Source organism: Balaenoptera physalus, assembly GCF_965194825.1.
Source record: "Balaenoptera physalus genome assembly, chromosome: 9".
Lineage (NCBI taxonomy): Eukaryota > Metazoa > Chordata > Mammalia > Artiodactyla > Balaenopteridae > Balaenoptera > Balaenoptera physalus.
This window is the reverse complement of record NC_138888.1, coordinates 840,590-860,998: the sequence shown is the minus strand read 5'-3', so window position 1 is coordinate 860,998 and position 20,409 is coordinate 840,590. Positions and strand designations below refer to the sequence as shown.

At 40.9% G+C, this 20,409-nt stretch overlaps 1 protein-coding gene across 1 annotated transcript in view; it reads right to left on the bottom strand.

Moving 5' to 3' along the window:
* The window catches only part of LOC309666575 (uncharacterized protein), a gene marked incomplete at its 5' end in the record, with an annotated part of 92,579 nt that overhangs the window by 45,676 nt on the left and 26,494 nt on the right, over window positions 1–20,409 (bottom strand). Inside the window, 2 exons of the mRNA XM_082474044.1 lie at window positions 11,166–11,437; window positions 17,895–17,982. Of these exons, the coding sequence (XP_082330170.1) occupies window positions 11,271–11,437; window positions 17,895–17,982 (255 nt within the window). The 3' untranslated portion in view covers window positions 11,166–11,270. The remainder of the gene's footprint in view (window positions 1–11,165; window positions 11,438–17,894; window positions 17,983–20,409) is intronic.

Genomic DNA, 20,409 nt, shown 5'->3' with positions numbered 1-20,409 from the left:
GCCAGGTAGAGTAATCTTGGATGTAGGTTCTTCCCTCTCATCACTTTAAGTATATCATGCCACTCCCTTCTGGCTGGTAGACTTTTGGTGAGAAATCAGCTGTTAACCTTATGGGAGTTCCCTTGTATGTTATTTGTCTTTAACCCTTGCTGCTTTCAATAATTTTTCTCTGTCTTTAATTTTTGCCAATTTGATTACTATGTGTCTCGGCATGTTTCTCCTTGTGTTTATCCTGTATGGGACTCACTGCGCTTCCTGGACTTGGGTGGCTATTTCCTTTCCCATATTAGGGAAGTTTTTGACTATAATCTCTTCAAATATTTTCTCTCGTCCTTTCTCTCTCTCTTCTCCTTCTGGGGCCCCTATAATGCGAATGTTGTTGCGTTTAATGTTGTCCCAGAGGTCTCTTAGGCTGTCTTCATTTCTTTTCATTCTTTTTTCTTTATTCTGTTCTGCAGCAGTGAATTCCACCATTCTGTCTTCCAGGTCACTTATCTGTTCTTCTGCCTCAGTTATTCTGCTATTGATTCCTTCTAGTGTAGTTTTCATTTCAATTATTGTATAGTTCATCTCTGTGTGTTTGTTCTTTAATTCTTCTAGGTCTTTGTTAAACATTTTTTGCATCTTCTCCATCTTTTTGCCTCCATTCTTTTTCCAAGGTCCTGGATCATCTTCACTATCATTATTCTGAATTCTTTTTCTGGAAGGTTGCCTATCCCCACTTCATTTAGTTGTTTTTCTGAGGTTTTATCTTGTTCCTTCATCTGATACATAGCCCTCTGCTTTTTCATTTTGTCTGTCTTCCTGTGAATGTGGTTTTTGTTCCACAGGCTGCAGGACTGTAGTTTTTCTTGCTTCTGCTGTCTGCCCTCTGGTGGATGAGGCTATCTAAGAGGCTTGTGCAAGTTTCCTGATGGGAGAGACTGGTCCAAAGATATAATCATCACTTCCAACGAGGAGGAACTCACATCTTCACAATCCTAGGTTCTGCATGGTTAGGGGTCCTGGTCCCTCAAACTTCACTGACACCTCTGGATCACTGAGGTATTATCCAGTAGAACATCACACTGAGGGCGCCTTGGTTTCCTGCTAGTGTTGGAGGGTCTCCTGCAGAGGCGGGGGTGGCTGTGGCCCACCGTGAGGACAAGGACACTGGCAGCAGAAGTTCTGGGAAGTACTCCTTTGCGTGAGCCCTCCCAGAGCCTGGCATTAGTCCCACCAAAGAGCCGAGTGGGCTCCAGTTTTGGATTGCCTCCTGTGTGATGCAATTTTAGATGGGATTGTTTTCTTGATTTCTCTTTCTGATAGTTTACTATTAGTACATAGGAAAGCAACAGATTACTATGTATTAATCTTTACTTTACTGAACTTTACTGAATTCTTTTATTAGTTCTAATAGTTTTCTGAATTCTTTTATTAGTTCTTTTCTGAATTCTTTTATTAGTTCTAATAGTTTTCTGGTGAAGACTTTAGGGTTTTCTGTATATAGTATCATGTCATCTGAAAATAGTGACAGTTTTATTTCTTTCCTTCCAATCTGGATGCCTTCTACTTCCTTTTCTTGTCTGATTACTGTGGCTAGGACTTCCAAGAAAAAGAAGAGCAAACAAACCCCAAAATCAGCAGAAGGAAGGAAATAATAAAGATCAGAGAGGAAATAGATAAAATAGAGACAAAAAAATAGAAGGGTCGATGAAACCAAGAGCTATTTTTTTGAAAAGATAAATAAAATTGATAAACCTGTAGCCAGGCTCATGAAGAAGAAAAGAGAGGACTCGAATAAACAAAATAAGAAATAAAAGAGGTGAAATAAAAACCAGTATCACAAAGGTAGAAAAATCATAAGAGAATTCTACAAACAGTTATCTGCCAACAAATTGAACAGCCTGGAAGAAATGGACAAATTTCTAGAATCATATAACCTTCCAAAACTAAATCAGGAAGAAACTGACCATCTGAACAGATGAATCACTAGTAGTGAAATGAATTTTTATAATAGAAAAAAAAAACCCTGCAAACAAAAGTCCAGAACCAAACAGCTTCACAGGGGAACTCTACCAAATGTATAAAGAAGAGCTAATACCTATCCTCAAACTATTCCAAAAAATTGAAGAGGATGGAACACTCCCAAATTCATTCTATGAGTCCACAATTACCCTGATACCAAAACAAAACAAAGACACTCCAAAAAAAATTAAATTACAGGCCAATATCTCTGAGGACTATAGATGCAAAAATCTTCAACAAAATATTAGCAAACTGAATTCAACAATATATAAAAAGAATCATGCAACCTGATCAAGTGGCATTTATTCCAGGGATTCAAAGATGGTTCAATATTCACAAATCAATCAATATGATACACTACATTAACAAAAGGAAAGGTAAAAAAATCACATGATCATCTCAATAGTCTCAGAAAATCATCTGACAAAAATTCAACATCCATTCATGATTTAAAACTCTCATCAAAGTGGATACAGAGGGAACATATCTCAACATCAACAAACCCACAGACAACATCATACTCAATGGTGAAAAGCTGAAAGATTTTCTGCTAAATTCAGGAACAAGACAAGGATGCCTACCCTTGCTAGGCTGTTTTATGACCAGGCAGAATGTGGGCCGAGCTGTGTCCTCTGCTCAAGCTGACCTTCCTCAAGCTGCAGGTTGAAGCAGATCACCTTTTAGGGTGAGCAAGTGTCATCTGCCAATTCAGAGTGTGGTATGTGGGGAAGAGCAGAGCCCTCATCTCCCAGTCAAGCAAACCAGACAAAGTTCTAGCCCAGTCCTCTGTCAGAGGGGTGGAAAGGGTAGAATCAGGGCTGCAGGGATCCAGAGTGGGTGCTCAGCTGTCATCTGGGGTCCCCTGCACACCTCCCCCATGCAGTGTACCCCATTTTCTTTCCCTTGCATATTTTTTGTTTATCCATTCATTTTACTGGAGCATAATATCCACTAGCTTCTTGAGAAATGGTGCCTGGGCAACAAAGTTTTTAAGACTTGCATTTCTTAAAATGTTTTTCTTCTATCCTGACATTTGATGGATAATTTTATTGGGTGTGGAATTTCATGTTAGAAATTAATTTCCTTCAGAATCATGAAGCCGTCTCCTCATTTTCTTCTTACTTCCAGGTGTTTCTTCTGTGAAGCCCAAAACCTTTGTGCCTGCCTGTTTTTTCTTCGTGATCCAGTGTGTTCCTCTTGTTCCCAGGTGTTCTGAAGTTTCACTGTACATGCATCAGTGTGGTTCTGTTTCAATCCATTGTGCTGGGCCCTTGGTGAAATCTTTACATCTGGCAACTCACATCTCACTGGCCTGGAAAATTATTTTGTTGTTATTTTTTGTTTGTTTGTTTTCCTTATTTTCCCTTTCTATAAGTCCTTTGGTTTGGATGTTGAATCTTCCGGGCTGATCTTGTAATATTCTAATATTTTCTTTTATATACTCTATCTTTTGTGATTTTTTTAATCTTTCAAATCTTCTAGTGAGTTTTTAATTTCTGCTAGCAATAAAGAGTTTTTCCTGAGTTGTTCTTTTTTCTGAATGTTCCTTTTCTATAATACCTTGTTCTTGGTTCAATGTTTTCTTTTCTCTCTGAGGATGTTAATGACAAGTTTCCTTTTCTTCTATCAGCATAATTCCTGCTCCTTCCAGGTTGTGTTTCTCTACCTGTGCTTTTAGGTCTTGTCTCTCATGCTAAGGCTTCCCCTCAGTGCCATTCCATCCTTGTTGTCTGTTCATGATGAGGACCAGGGGATGGAAAATCTGGTTGGAAGCTCAGAAGGGATAACTGGCAGTTGTTATGTCTGAATTTATTTTGGGTTATCTGGTTGAGCCAGTTGTCAAGAAGCACCTGATATTTATAATTCCAGTTCTGTAGAGGCTGGTGGGTAGGAAGTCTTCTAATTTCCTGCTTGTACATACTGGCTGCCAACCTGGGGAGCTAAATGGTGAAGGGCTGGGGGAGGAGAAATCCCTGCCCGCAACCCTCAATATGCAAGTGAGAACTGAGTTATGTTTACAGAACAGCAATTGTGCCCTCAGTAGAACCTGGAATCCCTTAAACATCACAGGTTTCTGCAAAGGGAAGGTTGGGGCAGATGCCCAAATACACAGACTGGAGAGAGGGATGTAGAGCACCCTTTGAATTTCTTTTCAAACAATCTTCCCCATCTTGCTTTGTTCTAGCTCCACCCTTAGTCCCCGATTCCAGAGGTGTTTGATGCTGCCCTGCCTGAGGGTTTTGAGGATTCCGTCCCATAACTCAGGTTGGTCTCAGCTTCTCCCACTGCTGCCTTGGGATTCTTTTGTATCTGCTAAATCAGTTAGCAACAGTCCAACTTCTCTCCATCTTCCAAAACTTTATTGCTATTTTATTCCACTCCTCTATATCTCATCCTTATGGCTTTTTAAACAGAATTCCCGTGTCTTAGTTTGGTGTATTTTCACAAGAGAATGAGATGTGAGATGATGTGCATTTACAACTAATCACCTCTAAGCTATAAATTGCTAAGTTCCTTCCAAATTCAAACTTTTACATACAACTCAACACATCTGGAGATTATTTTGGTATATAATAGAGATAATATTCCAACCTGATACAAACAAAACTTGACTTTCCCAAACCCCAGCTTTTGCAACATTCACCCTTTCCCACACTAGAGCATGATGCTGCCATTATTATAAATTAAGTTCTTAAGTCTGTTTAGGGCAATTTTAAGATTATGTATCCTTTCCTATTGATCTATAAGTCAATTATCACACCAGAGCATCCAAAACACTCAAACACATATGCAGGCTCACACGGGCACACACATGTTCACACATGCACGCACACAGGTGCACACATGTGCACACATGTTCACGTGCTCACTCACACTCTTACACACATGCACACGTTCACAGATGCACACACACGTGCACACACACTCGATGACTTGGTGTTTCCTGGGGTAACTGTCTCCAGGAAGGAAGGGAGGAAGGTGAGGGGAGGTGGCAGGAAGAGCCCCCTGTCACCCAGAAGGTGGTGCTGACACGCAGCATCACGCGACCTGCTCTCAGGAGTCGTCCTGGTTTCTGATGGTGAGCAGACATTTTCTCTCAAGTACGGAAGAAACACAGTGTGGATGGACTACCAACTAGTTGTTCTCACGTTAGCCTACGGCTGCAGCTGAGCAGCTCGTGGAAACTCGCCCAAGAATATTTGGGTACTGAAAGCATTTGCAACACGTGGCATATTTGGGCAAACACTCCAAGTCCAAACTCAGCACTTTATCAATGTTGTTCAAGCACAGGCTTTGCCAAACAAACAATAGATAAATACATACATAAAAGATAAATATTAAGACAATTTCTTCTGATTAGACAAACCCGAAGATTCATGTTGCTAATGTAGAAATGCTTCTAGTCATGATTAGTTGTAATATCTTTTATGGTTTTCTTTGGATCAGAGAGGAGAAAAGAAAACACAAAAGGAACAGGAAATTTAAAATTATTTCCTACGGTCTAGGAGGAAGAAATTGCCTATGGCTGAGCTGGAGAGAAACTTCTGAAAACTGGATTTATTCTGCCAGAAAGGGCTTTTGACTCTAAGCTGTCCTAAAGATACAGACAACTCAGTTAAGCATGCAACTCAAAGCAATGATTCAGGATGAGTTGGAAAGAGGCCTTCTGGTGAAGGCTAAGATATATGATTAAAAAGTAATTTAAAATAGTTAAGACCATGAAGTTTGGACTGGAAGTCGGGAAATTTGAGTTTTAGCCCCAGAATCTGCTTTTAATGAGTTCTGTAACTTAGGGAATTAACTTCTCTTTCAAAGCCTTGGCTTCCTCACCTAAAATGCAGAGGCCAATGCATACAGTCCCCAAGGTCTCTTACAGCCCTAAATCTCCCTGAGGGAAATTTCAGCCAGGACGCCACTGACACACTGGCAACTGAGAACAGGGTGGTCCCTGGGGGTGAATCACGGCTGTGGGACACGGGACACGAGGTGAGCGCATTCTTCTCAACCAAAGCCTCATGGAGTCTTTCCTTCATGCGTCTAAGAGCTTCCAAAACGCAAAGAGACAGACGATACCATTTTACATTTTTTAATTTTTGAGAGAAAGACAGAGAGCCAGAGTGATGACCTCCCCACCTCTCCCCCAAGTGCAATGCAAGCCTGGGCCCTCCTGGGGTCCCACATGAGGCTCGGAGACCCTCCCACCATGCATCACCTCATCCCACCCCCCAGAATGAAAGGGGGTGCTCGGAGTGTGAGGAGAGTGCTGCAGGGGGTCCAGATTTTATCAGCTGTGAGCCCAAACCCAGTCCACAGGAACGTGCCTGTGCATTTCTAACATCCCGTATTTACCAAAAAGTGTAAAGGTCACAGCAGGTAGGGGCATTGGTTGTAAGAAGTAGCAACCCACTTGTCCTGGCATAAAAAAAGGGGGCCTTTATTATAAGGATATGAGGTGATGCCTGACATCAAAGGAGGAGTGGAGCTGGGCCATGTGCACACACCACTCTGTTCCATGCACACACAGCTCCGTTCCCTGCACGGACCACTCTGTTCCATGCACACACTGCTCTGTTCCATGCACACACTGCTCTGTTCCCTGCACGGACCACTCTGTTCCATGCACACACTGCTCTGTTCCCTGCACGGACCACTCTGTTCCATGCACACACCACTCTGTTCCCTGCACAGACCACTCTGTTCCATGCACACACAGCTCCGTTCCCTGCACGGACCACTCTGTTCCATGCACACACCACTCTGTTCCCTGCACGGACCACTCTGTTCCATGCACACACTGCTCTGTTCCCTGCACGGACCACTCTGTTCCCTGCACGGACCACTCTGTTCCCCGCACAAGCAGACTCCATCATTTGCTTCTCTTGCCCATGTGGGAGTTGTCAGCTGCCACCGCTCCAAGGTTCCTCGTCAGCCCTGAGCGTCCGTTCCCGGTTTCCAGGACGTGTGATCTGATGGGCCCACTTAGGTCAGAAGGTCATGGTTCATCCAACCAGCTGTAGCCCAGGGGAGGGGGACCAACCCTGTGCCTGAGGTGGGAAGTTCCCAGAACCGTGGAGCTCACAGGCCCAAGAAATCCTCCTGTAGAGGCTGCCACACGGAGTGAGGAGCACACAGCATTTTACTCTTGAGGGGAAAATTGAGAGTTGCTCTTTTTAAAATATTTTCCCTGTTTAGAGGTATTTTTCTTTCCAGCAGGGAATCAGTATGACGAGCAGGAGACACATTTCACCTAAAAGTCCTGTGTGTAAACCTTTATCCCAAACGTGTGGCCACTCCGATTGTGTCATCTGTTCATAAAACTATCTTGCATGTTTGCTTTGGGGACCAGCCTGTGCTGAATCGATGTCAAACGACTGGGACAGGCTGTGTGGTGACCGACGGCCGGGAGCAGGCCACACCCAGCCTTCCATCAGGCCACGGGCCAAGTTCGCAGCGCTGGACGGTGGCTGTGGCTGTCCCGTCCCACGGGAACCTGGATTCTGGCTCCCACAGGGCAGGCCCACTGGGGTCGTGACCTGAAGGCGGACAAGAACGGAACCCAGCCCCATTCTCGGGCTCCCACCTCCCGGTCAGCGGGGTAACAAGATGCAGTTCCATTCTGTGTCCTCTCACTCCTGGAGGCGCGGCTGCTCAGCCAGAGGTTTCAGGTCAAATGTGTGGGGCTCAGGCCGAGGGCGCTCTGTCCCCGGGGCCGTGTCTGTGACCAGCCACCAGCCACGGGCCCTTCTGTCCACGGCACAAGGCTGCTGAGGGGTTGTTATGAAGCTTGAGGGCCCGTCACTCTGAAAGCACGCTGCACCAGGCTACGCCCCACGTGCGTGCTCAGCCCCCGCATCCTACTCAGCCCTCGTGACTGGGGAAGGAAGAGGCACCCACCACGTGCTGCGTGCGGTTCATCCTGAGTTAAACGTGTTGCCACGTGTTCCTTCGTGTTCTTTCTCTCGTGTGTCTTCTCTAGCGATGACCTCGTCCAGGGTCAAGTTTGATCTTTTTATCGAGATGTCAGTTGTTTTCTGCCTTCTTTGTTAAACTTCTCCCTATAAATACTCTTACCAGCCTGTCCTTGGTGTTTCACTGTTTCACGTGAAAACTTGGGATTTGTACATATTCAAGCCTAAATCTTTCCCTTGATCACACGACTGACCGTGTCAGACATAGCACAGCCTTTCCCACCCACAGTTGTATGAATGTTAACCTGTACTTTCTTCTCTACTTCATGATTTATGTGCTAACATTTACATTTCTGATCCCCATGGAATTTAGTCTAGATATAAGGTTTAAAGCAGAATTCTAGTCTGATTTTACTACCAACTATTCGGCCATTTCCTGCTGTGCTATGTGTGAAAATAAACGCTTCTTCATTCACTGAGCTGAGGTGTCACTTTAATTCTACACCAAATCCCCACATATTCTGGAGCATCCCTCTAGACTTGTATTCTATTCCTTCAGTCTCTGTTGCTTCGGTGGGACCTTACAGCTTTAATTAAGCCCTTCTTAAAGTGTGTGACAGTGTAGCACAGCACTCACACCCTTCCATTTCAGGTTCCTTTTTTTTTTTTTTTTTTTTTTTTTAAATTATTTATTTATTTAATTTTATTTTTGGCTGCGTTGGGTCTTCGCTTCTGTGCGAGGGCGTTCCCCAGTTGCGGCAAGCGGGGGCCACTCTTCATCGCGCTGCGCGGGCCTCTCACCATCGTGGCCTCTCTCGCTGCGGAGCACAGGCTCCAGACGCGCAGGCTCAGTAGTTGTGGCTCACGGGCCCAGTTGCTCCGCGGCATGTGGGATCCCCCCAGACCAGGGCTTGAACCCGTGTCCCCTGCACTGGCAGGCAGACTTTCAACCACTGCACCACCAGGGAAGCCTCAGGTTACTTTTGAGAAGGTTAGCATGTTTATTCTTCCCAATGAGCTGTAGATTAATTTTGTCACCGTCTCCTAAAATTGCATTAGGGATTTTCTTTGAACTGTATAAAAATGTTACAGGTTCCTTTTAAAAATGTAAGTCTTCAAAATATTTTATGTCTTCTCCATTTATCCAGATCTTCTTGATGACAATTTTTATATTTTCTTCATAAAGGAACTTCACCCTAGCACTGTTATCCCTAGGGATTTTTCACTGTTACTGTGAATATGATCGTTTTTATTATATCTTATGGTCACACAAGTCTCTTCAGTTTTCAAGCAGCTAGTATTGTTTTCAGTGTTGACAGCCCTGTTTCTCTCCTTCCCTGTACACACACACCACCTGCTTCCTTCTCTTGCCTCTCGCTTTCTCTAAACCAGTCCTGCCATTATTCCGAGTTCACTGCTTCCAGGGCCAAAACGGCGACTACGACATCATCTGTGGGGTTCAGACTAATGTTCCCTATCAAGATGGAAAGCTGTCTTTATAATTTTAATGAATTATGAGTTTCAATTTTATTAAATGTTCCTTTGGTTGCTGTCAAGATAATCATAGGTTGCGAATTCTATAAATACATTTTTAAATAACAAACACCTTTTTTCCTGGAATAAGACCAGCTTTGTCTTAATGTATAATGTTTATTTATTAATATAGATAAACTGGATTTATGTATTAGTATCTCTGCTGTCTTCCCACCGAAGAGCAGCTGGGTGGGCAGGCCCACAGTCAGAACACGCTTCTGTCGTTAGCTGACCACGTCATTCCTTTATCTCCTAGAATTTACTGTTGCAGAGAGGTCTGCCAGATTTCTGTAATCTGTTTTTAATTAGCTTGCTTTCTGTCAGAATGCTGAAAACATTTTTTTTCTTGTTTTAAAAATCTTTTGCCATGTATGTTTACTGTAAGTGTTCTTTTATCACTTTTGGAGAAGCTTCTTCTCCATCCAGGAACGGGCACCTGAGCTCTCCCTCTGTCACCATGTCCCGTGCTGGGCTCAGCATCCCTCACCTCTGGGTCTCCCGTCCCCTCTGGTGTTTGTCCTCCGGTTCAGCCTGAAGGAGATGCTCCAGTGCATCTCCCACATCACTGGTTCTCGACATCATTAATTATGCTTGTACTGCCTCCCATTTGAATTATAAATCAGGCCAATATTAGTTTTATTCCAAACCTCCCTTTTATTATTTAGCTCCATTTACATCTCAGTACGTTTCTTTGTTTTTAGCTGACGTATCTTTTTATATTTTATTAATAATTTGAAATACTCCTTTGAAATAATTTTCTGCATTTTGGAGAACATCAAAATCATACTTTCCCTTTATGCCTTAAATATTTTAGCTGTAAAAATATTTTCTATTTTTATTTAGAGTTTTTAATAACAGGCTCCACATTCTACTGGGTTTTTTTTTTTTCCTCTTTATACCTTTACAAACAAGATAACTGTTTGCAACTCATGCTGTCACAGAAAGAATAAGTAAATCTCTCTTGGTCTCTCTGTCCATTGATATAATGACTAAAATCATTTTTCAAAAATAACAAGAGAAAGTAAGGTATCCAGCCACTAGTCTTTGCAATTCTTTATGATCCTTTACAGTTCTTAGCTTACTTTGTACATTGAAAACATTACCCAGGAGGTACACCCAGATGCCTTCCACCAATTCACGCCTATACCTTTACCTCCCAGAATATAGTGGGTCACCGTTGGTTTTCCTGTAGTTTACCTCAGCTTATTTCCTAATATCTGTAGTAGTGTATCATTTTAAGAAAATTATAAAAGAAAGGGAAGAGAAAAAAGTCATATGCACTTCAGAATTCTGCCTCACAAGCAGTTTTAAAGGCATTAAGGGGCTTCCCTGGTGGTGCAGTGGTTGAGAGTCTGCCTGCCAATGCAGGGGACACGGGTTCGAGCCCTGGTCTGGGAAGATCCCACATGCCGCGGAGCAAGTAGGCCCGTGAGCCACAACTATTGAGCCTGCACGTCTGGAGCCTGTGCTCCGCAACAAGAGAGGCCGCGACAGTGAGAGGCCCGCGCACCACAATGAAGAGTGGCCCCCGCTCGCCACAATTAGAGAAAGCCCTCGCACAGAAACGAAGACCCAACACAGCCAAAAATAAATAAATTAGTTAATTAAAATGTCCTTGTTAAAAAAAAAAAAGGCATTAAGTGTGTGAATTACTATCTACTGCTACACAACAAATTACCCTAAAGCTTAGTGACCTAAACAGCAGACATTAGTTACCTCACAGTTTCTGTGTGTCAGGAATCTGTGCAGAGTTTATCTGGAGGCCTCTGGTTCAAGGTCTTTCATGAGGTTGTAGTCAGACAGCCAGCCAGGGCTGTGGTCTCATCTGAAAGCTGGACGGGGAGGGGTCCACTTGCACTCACGTGGCCTTAGCAGGCTCCAGTTCCTCATGGACGGTGGGGATGAGGGCTTCCGTGCTTGCTGAGCCACATGGGCCTCTCCATAAGACTGCTTCCAGCGTGGAAATCTGCTTCCCCAGCACAAGCGATCTGAGAGAGCAAAAGTGAGAGAGAGCAAGGGAAGCCCCCAGGATGGGAGTCAGGGTCTTTTTAAAACTGAATATTGAGAGTGATATCTCATGATGTCTTCTCTTCTGCCTTGTCCCCCCTTTAGAAGTGAGTCACTGGCGCCACTCACAGTCGGGGGAGAAGACTGCCCAGAGGCAGGGATCACCAGGGTCCATCCCAGAGGATGGCTGCAGGTGGTCACCTGCCTTCATGGTTGGTCACAGGCAGTGAACACATGGAGAAAGAGACAGGAGAGTACTTTCTACCATTTTTCAGATACTACTGCCAAGAAATAAAACTGGGGTCTCTCACGAAGAAGACCAAGCCTTGGTCGACTTCTTGATCCATCTTCGTTACTCCTAGTATCTATCACTGAAAGGTTCTGGTATTAGATGGTCTATTGGTTGAAATTTTTAATTTTGAAAATTTCTCTGTCTTCACTTGTATTTGTTGTGATGTTGGATATAAAGTTTTGCACTGAAACTTGTTAAACAGACCAAACTTTAAGACACTTGCACTTCTTCTATCTTGAATGTGCTTTTGAACTAAATGTCCTTTCTAAGGAATAAACAGAATTGGAATTACGTATATAAATCATGTGTGTGTTTATTCTAGAAAGCAATGGTTTAAAGTATCCACATAATCGAGGGGTGAGTTTTGCTTTTATTTATTCATATGTAATCCCATAGGTAGAAAAATCCCAAATATGATAAAGGCATATTTGACTTAGGTATGATGGCAAACACAGCAAGTATCCTCAAACGCTCTGCTGAATTAAAAAAGGTTAGCCTGTTTAACGTTTTTATTTAGCTAAAATAGATATTACAGTTGATATAAATGCAATAAAATTACAATAATATCATGAAACAGAGAAAAAGATGTTTGAAATAGTGGTAACTCCCCTGGATTAGGGACTTCACTGTGTACATTCTTTAACAAAGCCAGGAATTTTAGCAACAAGAGGAGCTGTTAGTGAAGAGAATCACTTATCCTTGTGTCTTCCACCTGATAGTGTAGGCAACAACAAATCCACAACATGCCTCCCATCAATATGCTTACCATACCAATGAAGGCAGATACTTGGAGAAGCTAAGCGATGGCCCCAGTGTGGCCCTTGCTAGCTGGTGGTACTCAGATTTGAACCCAGGAAGTCATACTGCAGAATGCATGCTCCTAACTTGCTATGAGTTTTTGCCTCAGTCAGGAACATGGGAACAGGTACATGATCAGTATTTGTTCACTTAATTAACAAATTCATGAATGCTTTAATGAATGGATGGACCTAGATTTTCTTTAACAAAATCTGATTCAAATTATGGAGTACTATCTTTTTTCTTTGGAAGGTTCTTATCCTAATAAGTGGTGCCTACAGAGCAAAGCTGCTTTGTTTATTTTTCTTAGTCAACACAAATATCATGTTAGTGCCATTTTAAGACGGGGGAAAAAACAAAAGGAAAATGCATAATCACTACTGTAAACGAGTTTTATGTGTACAGAGGTAGCCATCTTTACCTTCATCCTTTATCCGATTTCAAAAACTTGGCAGTGTGTGAAGTTACCAGTCACCTCCTAAGACTTCTGGTGTTGGAAGTAAGACCCTAACTCTCACTGAATTATGGACTGGAAAAATCTGGTCTCCTTATGTGTTTTCCATGTGGTTAGCTGAAGCTTTCTCTGCTCCAACACTGAGAAGGCCAGCATATCTCCCCTGGCAGTTTTAAGGATTTTATAAAGTGGAAAATATTTTGCTTCCTTGGACTATCAAACTAGAGAGAATGAAAGACACTGCTATCATGTTTGGTGTTCATTTATTTTTCTGAATGTGGTAACCTCTTAAATCGGTGTGAGCTTAGGGGGTTTAAGGTTTGCAATTTGACCACATAAAAACAGAAATGTGTATGTATTTCTTTGTTAATATTTTGAGGAAAATATATGCCCATCTTTATTACAGTGATACCTATTGCTCTGCATTCCATTATCTTCCCCAAAATGTTGTGTCTTTTAGTAGAAATAAGAAGTAGAAAAAATGTAAATTAATGTTTCTCCCTACTGAGAAACAGGAGGAGGATGGAAAGTCATTCAGGAACTGAAACAAAGCATGATAATTGCCACTTCGGGGCTCTCAGACACAGGGCTTGCTTCTGTAGACTTCTTTACCAGCACCAAGAAAAAAAATCAAAAACTCTTACAGCCAAAGCTCTGTGAATATTCTTCCCTTTTATCTCAAGTAGTTCAATAACACTTCTAAGAATTGTTAATAAAATGGTGGATTAGATGATCTTGACTAATGATCTATTAAAACTCAGGGTCTGAATGCAATTTTCATCATTTCCAATTGCTTTCCAACTGAATTAAAACTTGGCAGGATTACTAAAACTGCCCTTAAATTCTTTACTTCATCATGCTAAGTTTTAATTTGTTTAATTTACTTTTTGGCCATTAAAAGTATAATTTTATTTTTCCAGAGGTCGCTCACATGTTTGTTTAGCCCATCTGACTTGACAGTTTGCAACAAAGAAAATAGAAGTTGAAGATAATGGTATATTAATTCAGGTTTTGATACAGTCTTTATTAATATTATTTTACTTTGAGGAGGGAATACTGTTTCAAAAGGTCTGATCTGAGAAATGGTTCTTTACAACTGCTTTGCCGGATGACAGCAAACTGATGGAGAAAGTGGTGGATCAAGGTAGGTGGGGAGGAAAATTCTACTAAATATGATTTTGCAAAAGACAGGCTTCAAAACTGAAATTTATTTTCTAGGAAACTTTTGAGCAAGGTTAAATAATGCGTAGTAAAGAACTTGAAAATTTATATTTCCAGCCACCCAGTCTTATGACATTTTGTTCAAGTAATCTTTATTTTTGTATATTCCGGTAAGGGGAACTTAGGTCTAAGTCCATACGTCCAATGTAAGTGAACACATGAAGAATTTGCTAGGAAAGGTGAGCACACACCACTGAAGATCACTTGGCCCATAAAGTCAGTCTTTGGGATCAATCTATGACGAAGGAGGCAAGGACATACAATGGGGAAAAGACAGTCTCTTCAACAAGTGGTGCTGGGAAAGCTGGACAGCTACACGGAAAAGAAAGAAATTAGAACACTCCCTAACACCATACACAAAAATAAACTCAAAACGGATTAAAGACCTAAATGTAAGACTGGAAACCTTAAAATGCCTTAGAAGAAAACAAGGTAGAACACTTTTTGACATAAATTGTAGTAATACTTCTTTTTGGATCTCTCCTAAGGCAAAGGAAACAAGATCAAAAATAAACAAATGAGACCTAATTAAACTTTAAAAAATTTGCACAGCAAAGGAAACCACTGACAAAATGAAAAGACAACATACCGAGTGGGTGAAAATACTTGCAAGTAATATGACAGATAAGGGGTTAATATCCAAAATATACAAATGGTTCATACAACTCAATCAACTCAATATCAAAAAAATAAACAACCTGATTAAAAAATGAGCAGAAGCTTGAATAGACATTTTTCCAAAGAAGACATACAGGTGGCCAACAGGCACATGAAAAGATGCTCAACATCGCTATTCGTCAGGAAAATACAAATAAAAAACACAATAAGATATAACCTCACACCTGTCAGAATGGCTGTCATCAAAAGACCACAAATAACAAATGTTGGTAAGGATGTGGAGAAAAGGGAACCCTTGTATGCTGTTGGTGAGAATGTCAATTGGTGCAGCCGCTATGAAAAACAGTATGTAGGTTCCTCAAAAAACTAAAAATAGAACTACCATATGATTGAGCAATTCCACTCCTGGGTATATATCCAAAGAAAATGAGACACTAATTCGAAAAGATATGTGCACCCCGATATTCATAGCAGCACTATTTGCAATAGCCAAGATATGGAAGCAACCTAAGTGTCCATCAACAGATGAATAAAGAAGATGTGGTACATATATACAATGGAATACTACTCAGCCATAAAAAAGAATGAAATAATGCCATTTGCAACCACATGGATGGACCTGGAGGATACTGTGCTAAATGAAATGTCAGACAAAGAAAGACAAATACTGTATGATATCACCTATATGTGAAATCTCAAAAATAAAACAAATGAATATAACAAAACAGAAACAGACACACAGATATAGAGAACAAACTAGTGGTTACCAGTGCAGGGGGGGCAGAGAGGAGGGGCAAGCTGGGGAGATGGGATTAAGAGATACAAAAACTACTATGTATAAAATAGATAAGCAACAAGGATATGTTGTATAGCACAGAGAATGGAGCCATTATTTTATAATAACTTTAAATGGAGTACAATATTGAATCATTATATTGTACATCTAAAACTACTATTGTAAATCAACTATACTTCAAATAAATAAATAAATAAATAAATAAATAAAATATATGTTAGTATTTTGACCTGAATTAACTGGGTCCAAGGGACTCTGGCTTTTGCAAAGAGTTGACATTTTGTTCAGGGACAGTGGGAAAGGCTTGTCATTATCTCAGAGGAGGAAATGGGCTTTCTATAATTCACCTCTAAGTACCAGATTTGGTATAGATTTTTAAAAAGATATTCTTTAGGAACTTCCTACAGTATTTCTATTCTTCTATCCTTACTTCACTAAGTGTATTTATTGTTATACAATATACAATATTTATTGTATGTTTATTGTATATCAATAAATATACTTAGTGCAGTTTATTGTATATCAATTTTACCTAAATAAGGCTATTGAAAACATAGTCAAACTCATTTGTTGCAGCTAAAGAGTGGTAGGAGAGAAATTTTTATCTATAATACATACACTGGGGGGAAAGCTGAGAAATAATTGTCTAAGCCTCCATGCCAAGAACTAGAAAAGGAACACCAAATGAAACTGAGGAAAAGATAAAGGAAATCATAAAAAGCAGAAGTCAATGCATTATAAAAATATCTTTTTGTTTGTGTTTGCAAGTACCTGTTGTCTATTAATCACCTGAGATTCCACCTGACACACAGGCTCCTATGCATGACTGTTCCTTCATGTTCTCAAGGAAGGAGGTTGGCATTGCTTTCTCCTCTCAGACAGCTGATGCACTAGTGACCCAACTTGCAGACTCTGTAGCCAATTCCAGGATGTCTGAGCTAAAGTCTGATAAGGAAAAAAATGTAGGACTCTAGATACTGGGAAAACTTGTAACTAAATTAAATGTTTTAGTGACATTATAAATCATGGTACATCAAAGTTAGTAAAGAAAAAGTGGCAACTCAAGAATAATAGAGAGGAGAAATTGGATTAACAAACTGTCATTAGAACAAGGTAAAAGTGGGGTAGGAGAAGGATGGAGTGGGAGTTTGTGGTTAGCAGATGCAAACTACTATATACGGAATGGATAAACAACAAGGTCCTAGTGCATAGCACGGGGAACTATATTCAATATTCTGTGATAAACCATAAGGAAAAAGAATATTTTTTAAAAAAGAATGTATAGTTATGTATAACTCAGTCACTTTGCTGTATAACACAACACTGTAAATCAACTATACCCTAATTTTAAAAAAAGTAAAAGTATCTGGGTAAAGACAGAAGCAAAATCAGAAATGTTGACCGAAAGTATGACCTTTCTTAAGAAGGAAGGTTTTCTGCTCTGTTAAGCAAGTGGCTATTAACTTCTCTCTTGCTCCTTTCACTCCCCTTACATACCATGTGCTCCTAGGATGCAGATTTGGTGTCTCACATGATTCTTAAATTACCCAATAGGGCCTCTTAAGGAGTGGCTGGTTCCTAACGTTGAGCGGGACAATGCAAGATGACCCTAAACAACCTTTCGTTACGTTTGCTTTTGTTGGTGGTGGTGGTGTTGAGGAGACACTTTCAATAAGTCTGAGATGCTAATGAAGGCATCATCTTGTCGAGGCCCCCAAATGATCTGAGGGGAACAAATGGCTACACTCAATTAAACATTTGTGAAAAACCATGAATGTGTGGATTTAAAATGGGCAGGTAATAGAAAATGTGCTAGAAAAATATCCCTTGGTCAAAAGACCCACAGGATTAATCATGAAAACATATAATAAATGACTATGGTACCTGGATATGACTGCCACCAAGCCTCGGGATGTGGATTACAGAGAAACAGACATGTGATTATGATCCTTGGACCAAACAGAACCACCCAGGTGGAAGAGGAACATACTGCCAGGGGTGAGGTAGGAAAATGGGCTCATTTCTGAGCCCCCAGAAGCCTGGATGTAGACACACCACTCAGTCGCCCCAGTGCACTGGCTCCAAGCCCTTCCTCCAGATGAAGGGCCACCTTTGCCATCACTGATGGGGTTCAAGAACCAGCGGGACCTCATGCTGGCAAATATTCCCCAAGCTGCAGCTCATCCAAGATCATGGGGAGGTCATTCGGAACGGTGGGGGGTCAGCCGTGAGTGTAAATATACAAACTTGTTTTCTGACCTTTTAATCTTAGTCGATTCCAGTGGCGATGGTGCAGCTGGAAACAGTGGGGGCCATGGAGACATGCTACTCTCGGTTCAACCAGCTTCTGAGATAAACAAGAACAGACTAAGTTGTCAAAGGTTTAGGGTTTGGTTCACAAGCAAGTTACTAGGTTAGGGTAGTGACTGTCAAAATGTGTTCCATGGAGACTAATTCTGGGTGACATTAACACATTACCCGAAAATAATTGGTCCAATGGTCAAATGTGTATGGGAAATGCTGGTTCAACAACAACAACAAAAATGTATTAATTCATTTCCGGGAATATTTTTCAGAGCTTTACCATGATAATTTCACTAGAAGACCCAGAAGAGGTGAGAGTGTGCAGCCTGGAATGCTTTGTCTCTTGGTGCATCTTCAGGGAATGCACAGAGCCCTGGTTATCTGCACATTTGGTGACTGTCCTTAACCCCCAACTAGTTCATGAGGGCTTCTATGGGACTGGCCCAAAGTCTCTTTCATTGGTAATTACTCAGTTACTCTTCATCACATGCAGAGGAAAGGAATCACCACGAGAGGGTTAGCTGTGAGAAGTGCTCACAAGAAATAATCACTTATAATGGGATTCCCTGAGCCATGACCAAAGGTTCCACTTATTTCACTCACTGTCAGACCTGCAATTGCCAAAGACTAGATGATAATCTAGTACTACTTGTATGGTGAGCCCAGCAAAGAACGTTATATTAATACATTGACCTAAATTTAAATGGCAAAGTGTAAAATCCTACCTGCACCAACTCTCCTGTTAAACAGCTGAGCAACTGGCAGCCCCTGTGGGGCAATGTCCTAGAGGTGCATGCAGGACAAGACACAGGACCAACTAATGCTTATCCAGAAAAGCCAGGCATGGAGCCTGTTGGCAAAGGTCAGATGTCAATGTTCTGAAGGACAACAAAGTCAGAGTGGGGCAGAAACACACTGTGTTGTCCGTTCAGGGGTCCGATGGAGAGCAGAAGCCATGGTGATGAAGCTAAATGGGCAAGCATCAGATGAACCGATGAGTGAGGTGGGATGAGGGTGCAGAGTGGATTCCAGACATGGAATGCAGGCACCTGCGATGGTTTTTTGCATGGCCCCTCACCAGCTCGCATGGGAGTGCCGTGTGCCTGAGACATTCTGACACTGAGCAGATACACTGGCCAAGCTTCCAGAAAGCAATGCTGCAATTATGTTCCCAGAAAAGAGGGGAAGAAACACTGCTAGCTCGGTTCCCAATCATAAGAAACCTTCCTTTTCTTTTAGGGATTTTGAATTCTCCAAGTGCGTACTAGGCTGATGTAAATTTTAGCTTTAAAAAAAATACGAATGGTACTGCACAAGATTAAATCATTAATTAAAAGTGGGCCAAATGACACTACCCATTTGAGTTCTATATTTTTAAAGGGCTTTAGCTTTTGATGATATTCAGTGATTTCCAAACCTGACTTGTTTATTTGAATATATAGCATATCATGGTTTACAAAGCACTCTCATATAATGATCTCTCATCTATTCAGAGCTATACAACAACCATGCAAAGAAAGAAAAGAAAGGATTCTGGTGTCATAGAGGAGATCATTAAGCTCAAAGAGTCTAGTTTGCACCACAGTCAATATTAAAACCCAAGACCACTCATTGATCTTTTTTTCTAACCCATAGAGCTCTGCTTAAAGGATACCAAAATAAATAAATCTCCTAAATTTCTAAAATTTGATTTTACTATTCTTTAATTAAATACATATCACTCAGAAATTTTAGATAGTATTGTAACTCAAGCTGTTTATCAGTGGTATATGAGGAAGAGCAGATTCACATATAAGTAAATATAGTCTGTTAATTATTAACAAAGATGTAAAATACATTCTTGGTGTTAATTTATTTATTTTCTTAGCTTTATCTACAACCTTCTCTTAACCTTAACCTTTCTATATAAATTGAGTGGGTTTTTCCTCTTTAGTTTTATCTTATGAACTATATCTGGAAAATAAAATATAATTTATGGAATTAGGGTATCAGTACTTGAACTGTCCCATACCACCAGGGCAATTTTCTGCATAAAGTATTTCAGCTCATTTTGTTCATGATAGGAAATGCTCTGAGATTTAATGGCTTTCTAAAAGAAAGTGTTCCATTGCATGCCTAAAATTCATACAATATGGGTTGAAACAGCCAGGAAGTTGTACTGACACTTCATCAGTCCTACTCCCACTGAAACAGCAGAAATAAAAAGCTATAGACCAAATTGACCTAACAGACATAGACAACTTTTCACCCAACAGCAGAAGAATATACATTCTTCTCAAATGCACAAGGAACTTTCTCTAGGATAGATCACATGCTAGATCACTAAACAAGTCTTAACAAATCTACAAAGATTAAATCATTCCAAGTATCTTTTTCAAACACAGGAATAAAACTAAAGAAAATGGGAAAACTCACAAATACATGGAAATTAAATAACACATTATTGAAAAACTACTGAATCAAAGAACAA